This window comes from Elephantulus edwardii, unplaced genomic scaffold (assembly GCF_000299155.1).
Source record: "Elephantulus edwardii isolate Elephantulus edwardi_28Jun2011 unplaced genomic scaffold, EleEdw1.0 scaffold00048, whole genome shotgun sequence".
NCBI classification, from domain to species: domain Eukaryota; kingdom Metazoa; phylum Chordata; class Mammalia; order Macroscelidea; family Macroscelididae; genus Elephantulus; species Elephantulus edwardii.
In genome coordinates, this window is record NW_006399798.1 from 14,732,996 (window position 1) to 14,752,134 (window position 19,139).

General features: G+C 44.6%; 1 protein-coding gene across 1 annotated transcript in view; it reads right to left on the bottom strand.

Annotated features, from left to right (window-relative positions):
• CEP112 (centrosomal protein 112kDa) overlaps positions 1 to 19,139 on the bottom strand; it is a 489,757-nt gene that overhangs the window by 98,395 nt on the left and 372,223 nt on the right. The window contains exon 24 of the mRNA XM_006886401.1: positions 18,117 to 18,266. Within this exon, the coding sequence (XP_006886463.1) occupies positions 18,117 to 18,266 (150 nt within the window). The remainder of the gene's footprint in view (positions 1 to 18,116; positions 18,267 to 19,139) is intronic.

Here is a 19,139-nt window from a genome sequence, read left to right on the forward strand (position 1 = left end):
CTCTATGAGGTGGACTGATTCAGTGACTGGGGCAATCGTGATGGATGTATCAGAGACAGTGCGACTGGCACAGGACAGAGCAGAGTTTAGGGCTGTTGTACATAGGGTCGCTATGAGTCGCAAGTGACTCGATGGCACATAACAATAAGAAGACAAACAAAAAATCTCCTAAAGATAACACTACATACATCCAAAACAGAGTGAGCTAATGGTGTCTTAAAATTTTCTGTGATTTATAAGACACATTTTATAGAATCAAGTGTGATAATACAACTGTTTATTCATAGCACTAGTTTTTTTCTCATATACACACATGTGAAAAAATATCTGCATAAGGACACGTGTAGTCATGCCCTCTCCTTTGGGAAAGCACACAGACAAGGCACACATGCGCACTCCATGCCCTTTTTAAGAAGAGCGTACGTATCTCAATCTAAGTGTGGATGCAAAAGACAGCTGGGGACAGGTGTGAAGTCGGCTGGCACACCTGGGTATCGGCACAGAGACAACCCGACCTCTCGCAGGCCGGCTCTCAGGTCTGACTCCAGATCCCTGGCCCCGCTTCCTGCCCTCTTCCACTCAGGCCTCTCCTGGGTCTTCAAGACTGTCCATCGCACCCATGAAGACACCTTCAAAGCCTCTTCCTCATTTTCCTAAATTAGTCTTTAGCTGTCTTCCTCCTCCTTTGCCTCTAAATACCACTTCCTGGTCCTTCAAGTGAGATGATCTCATCTAATTGTTAGGAGCAAAGTCTTAGATGAAACAACTTCACATTTGAGTGCAAGTTTCTTCAAGTGGCTTTCTAAGTAGGGACATCAATGTTTGCATTTTTCAAAGTGGAGCCTGCTAACCCAAAGGTGTATATATTTAACTGTAGTTTTGGGATTTTGTTTGGTGTCTTTTTTTGGGGGGTATGGGGGTGTGTGTGTTTGGAGTTCTATTCCTTCCAACTTCAGGACTGGTACAGCTGTGCTTCCTGTTGCCAGCTGCCAGCAAACTGGCCCTGACTAGTGGTGCCTCCCCACACACTGGGATCAGACTGCTGGATTCCACAGACTCTCCACTCGATGGTTTTCTGAGCAGACAACCAGGCCGTTCTTCCTCGTTGTCTTATTGGCAGCTCTGCTGAAACCTGTTCTGTCTCCTAGCAACACTCACGCTCCTAGTAATCGATGAGGGGTGACTGTGCTTGGGGAGCACTGGCCAGAAATTTAATGCAGGTTTACCAAATGGAAAGCAGGAATGCTGCCACTGAGCCACCACTGGCTTCGGGGGCTGCTCACTGCTGGCCTTAAGCCAAGCAATGGTCCACATACAGCTCAGCATTTAGCTACTGGGGATTGTATCTTTAACTCAATGAAGTAGTTCTTTTTGGGTGCTCAGTGCTGTAGGTGTACGCAGACTGCAGAAGCAGGGACACGAAGTGGTATCAGAGACAATTAAACACGAACAGGACCTCAGGATGGTACACGGTTCCCAGAGACTGAGAGTCACAAAAGGCCTCATGGAAGAGGTAGGCAGGGCCTTGAGGAATCTAAATCGCCATCACATGCAGACTTTGCAAGGAGCACTTGCCAAGTGTGAGGGGTGAGTGGAAGGCGGCGTGGGAGGGAGATGCTAAGCACGAAGGGTGCAGGATACAGGGAGGGACGTGGTCCGTGGCCAGTGAGGAGACGGCATGGCCAGAACGTGAAGCCGAGGAGTAGGGAGACATCAATGTGTTTGGTGTCAACCAAAGAGCTTGGTCTGGATGTTGTAACCAACTATCTAAATGAACTTAGCAATTAAAATACTACTGAAGACAGGGAGCTCTGGTGGTCTAGTGGTAGGAAGCTGCACTGCAATCCCAGAGGCGGGTGCAGTTTGAATCCACCAGATGCTGGAGGAAGAGGGACAATCTCATCCTGTACCAGTCAGATCCGGTTTGACGGTACACACAAAAAAACAATAAATGTAAGAAAATAAAAAAATACTATTGAAGACATAAAATTGGGGGGGGGGGAAGGCAAAGTTCAATTCCCAGCAATAACTACTCTTACCCCTAATTTGAGGACCCTTTTGGGAAATTTTAAGTATCGACGCTACTCAGCATTCTTCTCACTTGCTGCATACTCTCAATCTTCCCTCATTTTCACACAGAGCCTAACTGCACTCTTTGAAAAGGGCTGCATATCCCACTGGAATATTATTCTCTCAGCTCCCGCTGTGTCCAGCGTTTTGCTCATTCACTGCTGCCGTGACACTGTCACCTCCTCGCAAGTGTATCTGTGGGACAAAATTCCCAACAGTAAGGTGACTGGGACAAGGGTTATGTGCATTTTAAGATGCTGCTGGCTCTGCCATGGGGCCGTCCACGGAGCTGCCTGCCTACCCGCCCCCAACACTGGGCATGGGATCACCTGCCTCCTCACACCACCTGTGCCATCTGAGGTGCTTCTTCAATTTGACTGTTTGCAGCCAGGCCTTCTTGAAACCCCACTTCTGTAGTTTTGATCTGCATGTCTTTAATTATGAACGGGCATATGAATTTCTTTTTTGTATGCTTACTGTGAGTGCTTTTCTTTCCTTCCTGAGCATTCTGGGCTCACATCCTTTACTCCTTTTGTCTATTGGGTTGGGAGGCTTTTCCTACTGGTCTCTAGGCCCTCTGTCCAAGGCAGGGATGTGACGCAGATTTCAGATTCTTCTGGCAGCGTTCTCCACACTGGATTGGAGCAGAGAGACTCTTGGCGGCAATCTCAGCAGAGAGGAGGCTGTTTTAAATCATTCGTAAGAGGAGGAGGGCTCCAAAGAGGGCCGTATCAGTGGAGGAAGAAATATGTTCAAGGACTCTCTCATTATGTGCATAGACTGGTGAGAAAATGGGATGAAGGGAAGAGAGGAGAGAAATGAGCTCTAAATTTCTACCAGGAAACAGAAATATGGAGTGTGGTAGCCCAGAGAAGCTGGAAAACAAAGCCAGGCTGGAATCTGGAAGGGCAGCTGGTGATCCAGTGCTGTACGGCCAACACGTGCAATGGAGGTAGACTTCCCCCAAAGATGACGATTCTCAGGCAGAGTGAGACACGACACCAGGCCTGTGCCAACACCCAGTCACCCCTATGGAACCGACAGCTGAATTCACGCGGGAGATGCCCTCGCTGTGGAAGGGACGAGGGAGGCAGAAGTCCAGGACCCAAAGCTGTGAAAGAAAGGCCAGTGAACAGAATAGCCTATAAGCTAAGAGGAGCGTGAGCTTCTAAAGCAGGGCTTGGCAAACTACAGCGAGCAGACCAAATCTGGCCACCAGCCTCCTTCTAAGTAAAGCGGCCCTGGAAGACAGCCACACCCATTTGTTGACATATTATCTATAGCTGCTCTGATGGCACAAGCCGAGCAGCTGCAACAGAGACCATATGGTCCACAAGCCGAGAATATTTGCTGTCTGGCACTTTATAGAAAACAAACATTTACCAGTCCCTGGCCTAAAAGGAAAATGAACAGTCACTGTAGCCAAATAATGCATGGGGTTACGGGACAATTCAAAACCAGGATTAAACACACTGGCCTGGAGTCAGTGCCAACTCGCAGTGGCCCCTCCAGGCTGCAGAGGGAGGAGGCTGCCTCCCAAGGTGCCATGGTGGACTCGAACTGCCAAAGACGAGTAGTAGCCTTTGGGTTAACAGGGCAACTCCCTGTGGCCTACATCAGTAAGGGAACGATGCGCATTAGGAAAGAGCTAGTGAATTTAGAGGAGAGGTAATGGGCTACTTCATACAGTATTACATTGGCATTACAATTTATTTTGTCTAATTTTGTATTATGTGCTGTATATATTATGGTGGAATTGGAAAGGGAACTTTAATGTAACAGGAAACCCCAGTTATGGTAAGGAATGGCACTGCTGATGCAAAGGTGTGTTGTTCGAATCCACTAGCTGCTTGCGGGAGGGGGATGGTTGATAGAAGAGTGAAACCAACGAAGGCTGCGTAGTGGAGTGGACTTGCTGGGAGGGACTGTATAACAATGAAAGAATTTTTCTTTTACTTTTCAAAGAGAAGAGCGAACTGGCGGGGGGAGGTTGGGCAGGGAGAAAAGTGAAACAATGAATGAATGGAAATCCAAAGTCTGTAAACTTTGATTAAAATTAATTCATTTTAGAAAAAGAAACAGAAAAAAAGGAAGAGTGAAGTTATATGCATACATACATTAGAAAACACAGAGAAGGCGGCTTCTCTACAGCTACAGAGAACAGTTAGAGGGTTAGTGGGAAACTGTCCTTTCTCCCGTGTGTCCAAATGCCCCTCAGAGAAGGATCACTGAAGGCCTCACAACCACGGGGCCTAGAGCTGAAAGTTAACAGAGTTGAGGACGTGAGGACAGGGAACGGCCAAGTCACAACAATCCTGCTTTGAGGACTGTTCACAATGATGTCTATACCACCAGCATGGCTAACTTTATACTTCCCAGAATTCCTGACAAGGTAACAACTGCCCAAGCCAAAAGCCACAGGCAAACCCAAGCAGCTGTGTCCAGCACAGCTCTGACCTGACAGTGAGGCTGGATGCAGGCATTGCCACTCATAAAGCTGAGCATGGGATACAGAAGACACCAGCACAAGGTGTCAAATTCTGGGAATAAACCTGGCTGATAATGAACAGAAAAGGCAGAGGGATACACTGCAAGTGGTCCAGAGTCACCAGAAGCTGAAGAGGAGGCAAGTCTTTGTCAGAGCAAACAGCGAGACACTTTATGCAAGAGACAGCCAATCAAAGAAATAAAAATTATTTTGTAAAAAGAATATATTTTGAATACTATTATTATTAAATCTTTTATTAAGTACCTCTCTCACCTGTGACTATGGGCTTTTATCACCCTTTGAACCTGGAACAAAATGAATGCCTATGGTTCAATTTTCAGTGACCACAGCAGTAGGCTTGTGTAGGAGATTGTGAGGACGGCACGAACAGTGGTACGAGGGAGTCACGCACTTCTTAGAATAGCCAAGCCCATGCGGTTAAAAGCCCAGCAACTGCCCATGTATAAAGCCCAGAGGCATGAAGGAGGAGGACAGAAAGATTAATGGCAATCAGAACTACAGAGGGAAAGTGGGCAAAGTGAGATTATATTGTGCATTTATTTGTTATAAAACAAAATGTTTATGAATGATTAAAAGAAAAACCTTTCATTTAAACAATAAAAAATGTAAAAATAATTAAAATGTGATTAAAACACTTTAACTGAAAAAAAATCTATCACCTGGATTTCTAGAAAATCCACTATATGTAAATATATATATGTGTGTATATGTAAATATACACAATTATGTGTATATGCAAAGATAGTGTGATCACTCCACAATCATGCTTGTTGATTGGTACAGCATTTACTGAAGTGACATATGTGTTGATCACGGTGATTTTGAATAGTCTCTGAAAGCACTCGGAACTGTTATGATGAAAATACTTCCAGTTTCCTGGTAAATGTTTGAAATACTAGAAATTGAAACGATACATATTTATTTCGATAAACTGCACAATGATTTTTTTTTTACTAGGTTTACGACACACTCACTGTGATGGACCCTTGAGCTCACTCTGACCCTGTCTAGCGTAGAAGCCCCCGTCCCTTCTCTTGTAGCGAGGCTGTGGGGTTAGAATCAAGCTTCTCACCTTTCTGTTAGCAGCCGGGCCCTTAAGCGTTGAGCCGCTGGGGCTCCATAGATAGTCACGTAGTAGTTAAAAGTGTTAACCTGACCTAAGCATGGGCCAAGGCGAGGATTCTCCCCTGTACTCTCCCATGCTCAAGCATTCACTCATGAAACCCTAAATGATTTCTTAGTGTAGACAAGACAGTGTCCCAGAGGCTGAAGTGATTTCTCATACTACTTGGAAGGATTTTGCCTACTAAACAAAGAATCTTCTTCAAGTAGTCTTTTTTTTTAAAAAAAAAAAAAAAAATAAAACTGTGTCCAAGAATAGAACTGGAGGAAACGTACAAGGGGCCTACTTTCGGTTAAGTGTTCACTCCTTTCTGCTCATTTACTGACAGCACCCTCCCTCTTTCTTTGCTCTAAGATGCAGGTAATCCATGGCCACACTGTCTCCCAGACTACCTTCCAGAGCTTTCTTCTTGGAAAAGGACACTTTGCTTTATGCTACTTTGCCTGACGGGCTTGGTCTTCCTTTCTCAGTGAGCTGACCAGCCTTCCTGGGTGGGATGGCAAATGCATTTGTATTCTCAGCATTATTAATTCTAATTTGCGAGGGCACAAAGAAGATGGGGCTTCCTTCTGTGCCCTTAGGACATGGGTGCAGGGGAGACAAGAATTAAACCACGGACAGGTCCCGAACAAAGCCAGCTGATGCAAGGCACCGGGGATTCTTTCTCTTTTCTCCACGCGACTAAAACCCCACAATGAGGTTTGTAATTTTATTCTTTGGAAGACGGATTCCTGTAAGCTTTTCGCACAGTAAGAATTGCCCAATCTTATGAAATATTCTTCTTCCCCCCTCCCCGCCCCCCTTCTGGTAACACAGACCAGATTTCTAGAAGGCCCTACTGGCAAGTGACCTTTTCTCGTGAACTCGTCAGTGGCCCAGGGAGGGAAGCATCAGGGCTTGAAAATCGCCTTTCTGTGCCTACGAGCAAAATTCTTACAACATCTCTCCCTGATATGAAATCTCTTCGTGGACATCTGGCTTCACAGTGAGAAACTTTCAATACACTGGCTTCAAAGACCACTTCGCAGTGGTGGTATTCTGTTACCAAAAGGCATGATCCCTGGGCTTGCTGCAGAGCTATTTCAAACAACTTCCCCAAATAACTCCTGCGCTCAGTGGCTACAGCTTGCCCACTAACACTGAGATAACCTGGTTCGGGGGAGCAGCCTTTTGGGGGCCCTTGTCCTGTAGAGTCCTGATTACATTAAGGATGTGTCCAGAAGACAGGGTATTTTAGCAGCTTCTGCCCACACAGGTGAAAATGCATCACTATTACACAAACTCCACGTTATTTATTCAACTATCTGCTATTGTCGTCAGAGTGTTTCCTAGCTGATGATCATGCTATTAAAATGACATGAGAATAAGGATCCGTCCCCAGGCCCTAGAGCCTGGTTTTGAGCAGGGGACTTTTCTGGCAAGGTCTCAGCACTCCCACTGAACCCAGAAGCATGATAAGAGCTTGTTCTCAAGAAGCTGAGTCAAGTTGGAGACAGTGATTGAATAAAAAAAAGATGTCCACCAGGTCCTATCTGAGATTCTGAAACCCAGAAACACTCTGAAAACCACAACTTCTACAGCTAACTTTTTTGGCTACAATATCTCACTCCTGATGGGAGGCTCTTAACGATCTTGAGTCATTCCATTTATTGGGGACACTTGTATGCTTGGCTCCATGTGTGTGCTTGAGTACCACGTGGCGCCACAGACCCCACGGGGGGAGAGCAGACACATCCCAGCACCTTGCCAGGACCTGCCGACTCTGATGTGCAACACACATCAAACCTCAAGGATTTGGATGAGGGAGGGTGGGCCAAGAACCTGAGGAGATGAACGAAAGCGGCCAGGAGCTGCTTCCTCTGATGTTTCACAGAAAAGGTGACATCTGAAGGAACGCTGTAGTACACAGCAGTCACAGATACTTCACACAGGAGGACGGGGGCAAAGAGAGCAGGGTATGAATGCTGAGGATGGCAGATGATGAGGCGGACTGAGCGGGTAAGAGCTTCAAAAGGTGTCTGGTCCAGGACCACTCCACACTCTTAACTGAGAATCCCAAAGGAGTTGAAGTTTACGTGAGGTCTATATGCTGACAGTTATCACTTTAGAAATTACACTAAGAAACTAATCTCTCTCTCTCTCTCTCTCTCTCTCTCTCTCACACACACACACACACACACACACACTCTTACTTACTCATTTTAAGGGCACTGGTGATGTTTAGCCACAGGGCATGCCTCTCTGGCAGTCTGAGTCGACCACGGACTCTTAAGGGCAAAGATGACCAACCTTTCCCCATGTGACTTACAGCCTCGGAAACTCAATGATGTTTCAGCTCGGAGCCTGTTCCAACTTGAGGGTGATGAGCTCCAGTTGGGTTTTCTTTTTCTTTAAACTTTTTTTTTAAATTATTTGTGTGTGTGTACTGTCAAATCAGATTTGACTGGTACAGGAGGAGACTGTTCCTCCTTCTCCAGCAAAGCATCTGGTGGATTTGAACCGCTAACCTCTCAGATTGCAGTGCAGCTTCTTGCCTTTCTTTTTATTTTTAAGGAGGAGTGGTACATCAACCTTCATTAAAGACAATTTTGATGAATGTAACTGTTCTCAAAGTAAAAAATAATTTAGCCAGAACACTGAAGCTACTTGACATTTTTGCAAATGTTTTTCATGTTTAGCTTAACAGAAGGCACTTGGAGTTTCAAGCCTGCTTCTGCACTCACCTTCTACACTGTTGCTGTGGTCGATGTAACTAACTCTGGTCTTGCAGAAGATTTGGAGAGGACCCTATTTTATAAAAAAAAAATTGCACATGGTTTGCAAATCATTTAACTCCTCCTGCATTAGTTTCCTCTGTGTTCTATGTGAAAATAAGTATTTTAGTAACTTTTCCAGAGGACTATAGGTATGCTTTGTTACTACACCAAAACGTTTCAAGTAGAAGCTTCATGAAGGTTAGCTGCAGTGTGGGATCTGAAATCATCAATGAGTTTTTCAAGCTGCTATGCTACAATATACAATATACAATGGGGAGCTCTGGTGGCCTAGTGGCAAGAAGCTGTGCTCAATCCCTAAGGCACATGGTTCAAGACCACCAGCTGCTCTGCAGGAGAAGGATGGGCAATTTCCTCCTCAGCGATTAATTGTTTCTCAAAACCAGCTATGAGTCGGCTCTGACTCTATGGTACACAGCAACAACAACATGCTACTATACATTGGTCTCTCTTGTCCTCTGAATGGACCTTTTACTCACCCACCCACGTCTCTAACACAAGGCATCGATCACTGCAGAAATACCTGTTCAGTGTCAATGCACTTTGTGTAATCCCTCTCCTTTCCTCCCTTCGCAGCTTGGATATCACCACTAAGCTCGTCAGAAAAGTCTGTCCTGGGAAGGTGTCAGGATTACAATGGCAAACACAAGCTTTCCAAAAATTCTAATTTTTTGCTTGGAAGCTCATATTTTCTCATTAGCGCCAACAGAGTCAACTGTTTTCCTTACAAGTGCTAGGCTCACCTCGTTCATTTTCAAGATATCGGCCAAATGCTGATGTCTGAAAAAGTCTAATTTATCAGCCTTTCCTTCAAAGTAACTAGAGTTCAGCTCCGACTCAAGCAAACGCAGAAATGCTTCTCCTTGAGACAAGGCCCCTGATTCTGCAAACAGAGGTGCTCCACATGCACTTCCTAGTAAGATTAAAAAGCTATGTCCTCCCTGGCTAAGATGTATGGAAATCAACATATCTGTTTGTTTTGATTTCTTCAAGTCACAAGTACGTCCCAGAGAAGAAAAGTGTGACCACAAGTGCCCCTGGTGCCAAGGCTTTGTTTCTGGCCAAGGTGTTCTCAGCACAAATGTTAACACAGTGAAAAAGAAAAAAAGAAAAAAAAGCTTTAGTGTTACTAAGAGCAACGGTTTTGGCACATGGAGTCCCTAAAAATGGTCAGTGGACTCTAAGGGGTCTGAGAACTACTGGATAAGTGTTTTGCATCCTATGCTCACATGTTTAGGCTTTCTTCTGTAAGCAAAGGAAAGTCACTGATGAATTTTAAGTAGCAACCAGTATGTTCAGATTAGTGCTTTAGCGAGGTCTTTCTAGAAGCGAAGGACTGCAGGAAGTGGGTCAAGATGGTAAGGGTCCAGTTAAGTAAGAACTCGGGACTGGGAGGTGGGGAATGAGTTAGGAACACTCAGGGGTACCCAGGAGAGGTGAAGAGGAGAAGAACTTGTTCTAGCGGACTTTGGGGAACCTACTCTGAGTAAGGAGGTGGGTGACAGTGGTACTTTAACTCAGATACTACACGATGAAGGTCAGGTCAGGGACAGAAGAAGAGCGAGGAAGAGAAATCTGGCTTATGATTTACTGAATTGGAGAGGATCTACGTGCCATTCAGGAATCCCCTGGTGGAGTCAATGGTTAATGTGCCTGGCTGCCAACCCAAAGGTTGGGGGTTTAAGTCCACTCAGACTCACACAGGTCCTTTAGTAGACAGGCCAGGCAATCTACTGAAAAAGCAGCTTTGAAAACCCTTTGGAGCTTGGTCCTACTTGGGGCCATGTGGGGCCACCATGAGGAAATGACTGAACAGCACATGATCCCTCCTAGAAGGGGCAAGCACCTCACAGCCCCACGAATGGAGGTGGGCGTGAGGCCGAGGCCTCCCGCTGTTTGCTGGCCTTCTGAATTTCTGCACTGCATCACGAGGGCAGTACCTGCAGTGGCCACCAAGCCAGCAACACAGGAACACGCAGTGCTCACCCAAAACCACACAAAAGCCTGGTCAAACCCAGTCAACCCACAGCCAGAATCAGCTGCCTCAGTGACACAGAGACATGTAAGAAAAAAGAACATCTAAGATTATAATCTACCAACTTTGAGGGATTGTTTATTATGTAGCATTACTATGGTAACAGCTGACTTGTTAAATATCATAAAGAAAGTCAAACAGACTTCGAAGATCAGATAGTAAATTGAATTTCCTCCAGCATCTAATGAAATGAGCAAATAAACGGAAACTACAAAAAAACCCCCCTAAAATAACAAAACCAAATAAACCCAAAACTTACTATAGCAGGCAAACATAGAAATGGGTGGATTAAAGATAGAACAGAACCTTGAAGTCAGGTAGAGAGACGTGACTGTGGGGTACCCTGGGGAGTCACACGGTGGCTCAACGGCAAAGCCGGCCAGGGCCCTCGATACACTGTTTTTACACAAGTCAACCATCAGTGCGGGCAGCCCCGTACTCCTGCCTCGGAGGGGTGGAGGAGGGTGTGGTGGGAGAAACACATCTCCATTAGGTCTATTTCTCAGGGAGAGGAAGGCTACGCGAAGAAGGAAACTTTAATGGGCTAACTATTCAAAACCCAAGGGGAGAGAAGACACTGGCTTCAGTGCTGTGAACCCGTGAAAACATTTAACAGCATCTCAGAGAGAGAGAGAGAGAGCGAGCGCAGAGAAGACGGCACACACACGCCTGCTCCCGCTCTTCCCTCCTCGGCCCTCACTGCCTGTTCCCCACTCCACACTCCAACCTCTGAGAGGCCAATGGGCAGATAGATGCTACACGTTAGTCCGGGTTACATGTTCCAGAAAACGATGACATGAAAGAGCTAGAATCTAGACACAGTTTATAAATGACTTGATCCTGGCTAATCCAGACGCATATTGGAGTTCTTGGGGTCCTTCTTCAGGCGCTGTGCTGCTGGCCCACAGACCACGCTGCTCCAGTGATCGAAACCCACCGGAGGGTCGACTCTGAGCAGCTTCTGATTTGACAGCAGTGAGGAGTCAGGAATCCTCATCTAGACTTGAGGAGTCCTGGTGGCCCAGGGGTTAAGCATTTTACTGCCAGGGTTCCAGAATCAGAAACCCCACTGAGCAGTTTTGCCCCATTTCTATGGTGCCTCTAGGAGTCAGAGTTTATGGGATGGCAATGAAGATTTTTTTAAAAAAATTAATTATTGAAAAGAATATTGTTTTAAATTTACCCTTGGGTGATGGGTCTAAGCGGAACATAAAAAAAATTACCTTTGGGCTTTTTCCTCAATTTCGAATTATTTATAACGAGCACACATATTGCTGTTAGGTGCCATTGAGTGTGGCTCATAACGACCCTACGAACAGATGTGAACCCTGTCCTGTCCTGTGCCAGCCCCATCATCCCTGACACACTTGAGCCACTGCTGAAGTCACTGTGTCAATCTGTCTTGTTGAGGGTCTTCCTCCATTCCATCGACTCTCCACCTTTCCAAGCATGATCTCTCTCTGCAACGAATAGCTTCTCTAGCAACTTGCTCAAAGGATGTGAGATGCAGCTCCTCAATCCACGCCTCCACAGAGAAGCCTGGCTGTCCTGGCCTTTTCCAAAGACACATCTGTTTGTTCTTTTGGCAGTTCATGGGACATTCGGTGCTCTTCTCCAACACCACAGCTCAAAGGCTTCAGTTCTTGATCATCCTTATTCACTGTCCAACTCTCAGATGCATGGGAGGTGACTGACAAGACCATGGCCTGAATAAGATGCAGTTCAGTCTTCAAGCTGACATCATTGCTGACAGCAGTAATTTGGAGAGGCCCCTGACTGAAGACTTTTCCAGTGCACTATGTCTCCCAGGCTCCTGACTTTTGGCACCAAGAGTGTTGACTGTGAGTCCAGTAAGATGGAATTGTTGACAATTTCAATCTGGTCTCCATCTATCATGATGTTGCTTACTGGTCCAGTGGGGAGGATGAGTATATATAAGGGATTATATCCTCCCTAACACACACACACACACACACACACACACACACACACACGGAGATTATTATTATTTTTTTAAAGACTCATGCAAACATGTTACCCTGTTAATGAACAAAGCTGATCTGGCTAACAAGGATATAGAATTTTTCTTTGTACTACTTTATATGGTTGAAGGATGAATGAGAAATGAAAAGTGAACCTTTAGGAGGGAATACTGGGGTAGATTTCAGAAGGTCTCAAAATCCCATTCACTCATAGAATCTATTTTTCTGGCACCACCATATGGGCCTAGCCCTGCGACGTTTTGAGCAATGAGCTGTGGTGGAAACAATACAGTGGCACTTCTAGGCCTTGGGAATGGCACAGTTCTGCCTTCAGGTTTTTGAATATTCCCTCTTAGATACCAGCTCTCAGGGGAAAGGCCTGACCACCTTGTTGGAGAGGCTGTGCGGATAGGCCTTGAACCTTTGATGTTCTAGCTCCACGCTTCCTACTGAACGGGCCCAAGAGGAGTCCACTGAGGCCACACAGAGCAGCACACGACTGTCCTGCTGGTACTTGCCTAAACTCCCAATCCAAGAATAATGAGCACAGGACCTATTTGTTGCATTAAGCTGCTAAGTATTGGGAAGGTTTGTTATGCAGATAACTCTTTTTAGAAGCTTGCTTTAAAATGTAGAGTTAGTTAAAGCAGTAAGCGAGTGATAAAGATTTTTTTTTCCTCTCAATTTTAAAAGGCAGCTTAATGCAGCATAAAAGATCTGCGTTTATGAATTCATTTGTCTCTATAACTCTTTTTACACTAAAGGAATTCTATTCTGTGGAAGACCTTGCCTTTTCTGGTACTGCTTAAGGAGGACCATGGCTGGGGCGACATCAGCTGAAAACTTACCCCTTAATACCCTCTGAATTCCTGCAGACTAGGAGCTCTTCCTTTTGAACCAAGCATTTATCATTGTTTCTATTGTAGGAGTGACATTACAGATAGCTGAAAATATAAAGCTAAGATAAAAGAAGGAAAATCACCATAAATCCCGTGACTCAGAGATAACCACTAGTACAATTTATTGTATAATTTCAGGCTTTTTTCTTTTATGTGGATTTTTTCATCTGTAAAAACGAGCTCATATTATGTAATATTTTGCAATCTGATTTTCCATTTAAAGGTACCTTATGAATGTCTTCAATATCTTTAAATATTCTCCAAAATAGCCATTGCAATACTGCACAGATGTCAATTTATATGACAGTGAAAACGAGACTATGGAAAGGAGACAGAGAATGCTGGGCCAAGGTAGAATATGAGCTCAGCAATGGCACAGAAATGTGAGCTCTGCAGATATCCACTGAACGAATGAATGGATGAGTGCCACAGTGCCTCCTCTCGGCTAGTTAAATCTTAATGCAGCTCTTAAATTACTACTTTAGGACAAATTATGGAAAGGGGTCAAAAACAAGGCATGGCTCCCAGGCCCTTTGGTAACGACTGCATGGCACTCTTGTCCTCCAGAATCATTTACCAAGTTGTACTACGCCAGATACTTTAAACCTTAGATTTTTCTGAAGAACTACTTCAGAGAAAGGGGCTGTTTATCTGAGGAAACACGGTAAGCCCGGGACTGGTGGGAACTCTGCTCCATGGACTTCCGTGGGAGCTCTGCTCCTCACCAGGCCAGGAAGTACGCTGAAGTTTGTTAAACAGTAGTGTGTGCACTATTTGGATGCCTTCATTAATCTGCCCACAGACAAACATACTGGCTCTCAGAGAGTCAAGACTCCTGGTGACTGTTCGTGTCTCTGAGGCATACGTATAAAATAGTGAAATGTAATTAGAATGTGTAAAACAAAGATCTGTTGCAAAAACACCACCTCATCAAGAGCTCAGGCCTGGAGAGAATGAGACAGAGGCTAAGAGGTTCATGTGAGCCCTTGGTCACTGTCTTTCTTGCTTAATCAGAACGCAGAGGCTGGGGTCTGGTCTACTAGTTTAGAGCTGAGGCTCTCGGGTCACACAGCTAGTCACCTGAACCAGGACCTACCAGCTGCTTAGCTCTGTGACCTTGGGCTGGTTATCTGATTTGGGTGAGTTGACATCATTCTTTCTGCACAATGGAGAAGACAGAAATATCTTCATGAAGATAGTTGTTAAGCTTCAAGAAGACAATGGGACAGGAGCTGCATGAGACTGCTTGGGAGTGAGGCTGGAACACAAGCATATATTGAATAAACATCAGCTATTATTCTTTTATCCACTACAAATGCTAATGAATTATATTATCTTAGCATCTTTAAAGTAAGTCAGAAGAACATAAATATCACTTGCTTGGTGCATAATTTGGATGAATCCAAACTGAAATATGTCCAGCCATGCTGTATTTTTAATTCTTTCTTTAAAAATTTTAAAGAATTTATTATTTTTTAAATTTTTTTAATTTTTATTTATTTTTTTTTTTTACAGAGGTTTTGGATTTCCATTCATTCATTGCAAGAATTTATTATTTTTTGTGTGTGTACCGTCAAATGGGATCTGACTGATACAGGAGGAGATTGTCCCTCCTTCTCCAACATCTGGTGGATTAGAACCACGCGCCTCTGGGACTGCAGTGCAGCTTCTTGCCACCATATCACCAGAGCTCCCTGTATTTTCAATTCTTTGTGCTTGGGTACCCCATGGCCGCCTTGAGGAGGAAAGAAGGGCAGTCCCCTCCTGTGTGATACACGGCCTCTGAAAGGCTGCTGCAGGGTCAGCTAGGAGCGGGTTCTGACCCAAGGGAAAGGAGTGCGTGAGTGAACGGACAGCTACATTTTGGAGGTCACACATACAACATATGTAAAAGGCTACCCTTTAAATTTGGTCATTATTATTTAGTATTGTTTCGAAATGAGGGCTTGAATGGTTTTCCCCATTATTGGGTAGAAGGATTAAAATGGCAAAAATCAAATAATTAGATATATTTATTATATGAGTCCTTGGATGATACAAATGGTTAAATACACTTTCATATTGTTGTTGTGTTATTATATACCGTCAACTCAGACCTGAGCCATAGCTGACCCTTCAGCAGGTTTTCAGAAGCAATAAATTGCATGGGAGGTGACTGCCCATCTTTTTCCCACAGAACAGCTGGTGGATTTGAACCGTGTGCCTTCAGGTTGGCGGCACAGCTCCTTATCACTAGGCGTACTCCAAGCCAGACGATTAGTGGTGGGAATCCACCCAAAGGCACCTTGGGAGACAATGTTGGTAATTCAGTTCTGAACGATCACAATCTTAACCCTACGAGACATTCTCCTCTGCTCACTGAGGTGGTCGTGAGCCGGCAGAACTGACAGCAACTAACAACAGCAGCCACATACTAACTAGAATTCTTTCACCTCTGAGAAATGATAGCAGGACTGTACTGTTAGCACAAAGTAACTTACTTTGTGTTCCCATCTCTGGTTTACCAGGATTCAAGCACTTATTTAAAATTTAAGACTTAACCATTTCTTGGTATTTGGACATAAGGTGAAAAGGAAATAAATTTAAAAGAAGCTTTTAATATAACCAAAACAATTTAAATCAAGTACGTGATTCAATTCATGTATAGCAAGACACCGTTCTAGCAACAGGTGTTTTCTGTGTACATGGACATGAAAAAGGCTTCAAGGGCTCAAAATATTATCAGAATATTAAAAAGAAATTAAACATTTCCTTTTTGAGCCTCCTAACACATACCAATATGTTACTGCCTTTGAAAACCAGCTGGAGGGTCAGCTATGGGTCAGTTCCAACTAGATGGCACACAATAACAACCACAACACATATCAGATTCAAAGTCATTGTCGTTGAGTCAGAACAGATTCATAGCTGACTCTCCAGTGGGTTTTCAGAGGCTGTGAAGTGCATGGGAAAGGATGCTCATTCTTCTCCCTTGGAGCAACTGGTGGAATCGAACTACCTGCCTTTGGACTGGCAGCACAACAACTTCTTACCCACGAGACAACTAGACTCCTTAGGTATATAAACTCAACTCATGACTGTCGAGTTGGAAATGACACAGAGCTGACCCTCCAGAGGCTTTTCAGAGGCTGTAAGTCCCATGGGAGAAGACTGCTCACCTTCTCCCTCAGAGCAGCTGGTGGATTTGAACCACCTGGGTCTGGGGTGGCAGCACAGCTCTCTACTCACCCACCTATTCCTAACATCTATAGGTTGGTGGAAAAAAAAATCACTGGGGGAATCACTAAGGAAAATGTCATTTACAAAAAGTAAGTCCTCACTTCCAAAGCGTGCACGATGTTTTATTCTATTGAGTGTTATCCAGGCTTCTTCTTCCTGTTGTTTGTAGACAACTCATAGTGACCCTATGAACGAAAGACCTGGACACTTGTATAACTTTCATTGTTTCTCCAAGTTCACAGGGTTCCCAGAGGCAAGCTGTTTCGGAAGTGGATGCCACTCCTGCTTCCAAGCTTGTTTTAATCGGGAAGTTCCACCAAACACTGTCCACCATGGGTGACCATTATCACATTTGACTCATCAGTGTCAGTGTTTGGCATCACAGCAACCACGAGTCACCTCTGTACAGCAAGTGGACAGATCAGGGCTATACGACCTAGAAGAATGTTTGACCAACAACAATTTGTCCAGGCTTAGTGGCAAAAAAAGAACACGCTCCTCGATTACACGGACTACACTGTAGCCTACACTGGGCTTCAGAGAAGATGATAGAGGAGTCAGATAGACAAGGATGGTGATCAAACCCAAATGTTTCTTTCCTTTTTCTTTGCTTTGTCTGATTACTCCACGTGCTTTCCAACAAAGTAAATCACTGAAAAATAATCTTTTACGGGGAATTGTTTAAGAAAAGGTTTTGTTCTCTTTTAAACCTTATTTATAAAGGTTTCCAGATGCTTATCCTCACAGATTAAACACAGTGTGATGTTGACGTTTTACAGTAAAATTCACGTGATGAAGCCAAGAAGAAACTTTGTTGAGCCCTCACTGCCTCTCGCCTCCAGAATCGGGGCCCGGGAGCGCTCGGTGCTATGAAAGGGGCGATTCTCTGAAGCCTCTTGGAAACAGCCTTGATTCCCAGCAGCAACACATCCAGCCTGCACTACGTCAAAGCACATCAAGGGGTTGGCATGCCAACCCTCTAACAGGTTATTCCTCATTATGCGGAGACAGAGTGAAAGGAGGTGGGCAAAGAGCAGAATGGAAGTTGAAAGCTGACTTCTGAATTTATTACCCAGCCATCCTGGGTGAAAACACACATTCTAATTTTGAGAGACAATTCCAAAGCTATTGAGTGTGTAAAGGAGGCTCAAATGAGAGTGAGAGTGAGAGAGAGAGAGAAAGAAGAGAGAAGAAAGAAGTGAGAAGAGAGAGGAGAGGCAAGAGAGAGCGAGAGTGAGCAGGATATTTCCAAATTATTTGTTCAATGTGAATGGAGCAGGCTTGCCAAAAATGAGTTTCTGTGCAGGCATGTGATCCCGGAGAGGGAAGGGAAGTGGGCCTGAGTCACTGGCTACATCAAAGGCAGCGTCCAGTGCGTGGCATGACTGCAGGCTGCGTGAGCAAGCCAGATACCTGCATTCATCTGCCCACTGCTGGGATTTCAGGCCTCCTTTTAATTACTTTAAAGCAGCTGGTACCACTGCTCACTGAAGTCTTCAGATTACCTTGATTGCTCGGTCATTATCTCTAATCAGCTGCTTCTTCTCATCTTCAAACTTCTGTGTAACATCCTGGAGCCGCCTTTCTGTAGCAAGCTGCTGCCGGCTGTTCTCTTCTTTCAGAGCGGAAACGGTTGCCTGAAGTTCGGCTATGATCTAAAATGAAAACGGCATGCTATGACTGCCAGCTCTTCACTGAGAGGCGTCTAGTTTACATGTATTTATGTGCGACAAAAGGTTGGCTTTGGCAAAACTCTACTCCACAAGCAAAAATATTTTCAATTAACATATCACACACCATAATGCCTGAAATTCCACACAATGAAACACGAGCAAAAAACTGTGAATGGTGAGCAAGTGCTGAACCAAATATATTTGGAAGATGTTCCCACTCTAACATTCCACACTGTTTACTCACCAGGAGAAAGAACATCTGTGATCTCAAAAATATCAAGTGCATCAGATCTTATTTTGCTGAAAAACACACTTACGAGAATGAGGAAAGCTGTTCTGCCCTTTAACAGAACAGTATGTTGAGCTGAGATCACTAGAGAAAAGAGTTCTTCACAGTCGCCTAGCTCTGCCCTGTAATTGTGGGCTGTTTACTCACTTTCCTGGATTGTGCTAAGGACCTTTGGGTTCTCATGTTAGCTACTCATGTGAGACAAACCTTAGTAACTATCTTCCATCAATGAGAAAACAGAAGCCTAGCAAAAGCTCCAACATTTCAGACGGCCGAAGATGCCACGGAGGAGACAGGTGGGGTGTGAACTGCGCAGTCAGATCAATCGGGCACTAACTGGTTCCTCCAACCAGTCACTCCTAACCACGGTTTTCAAAGACTGGAGAAAGGTTTAGTATGACATAATGAAGGTTCTTTTCTTCCTAACATACACATTTCATTAAGGCTTATATTGGTTCGAGGCATGTAATTTCTGAGACTCTGGCTGTGCAGTAGAGAAATGTAATCATGACTTGGGTCTCTCAAGTTCTCAAAGTATGTGCTTGATGAAGGGCCTGGTACATTTC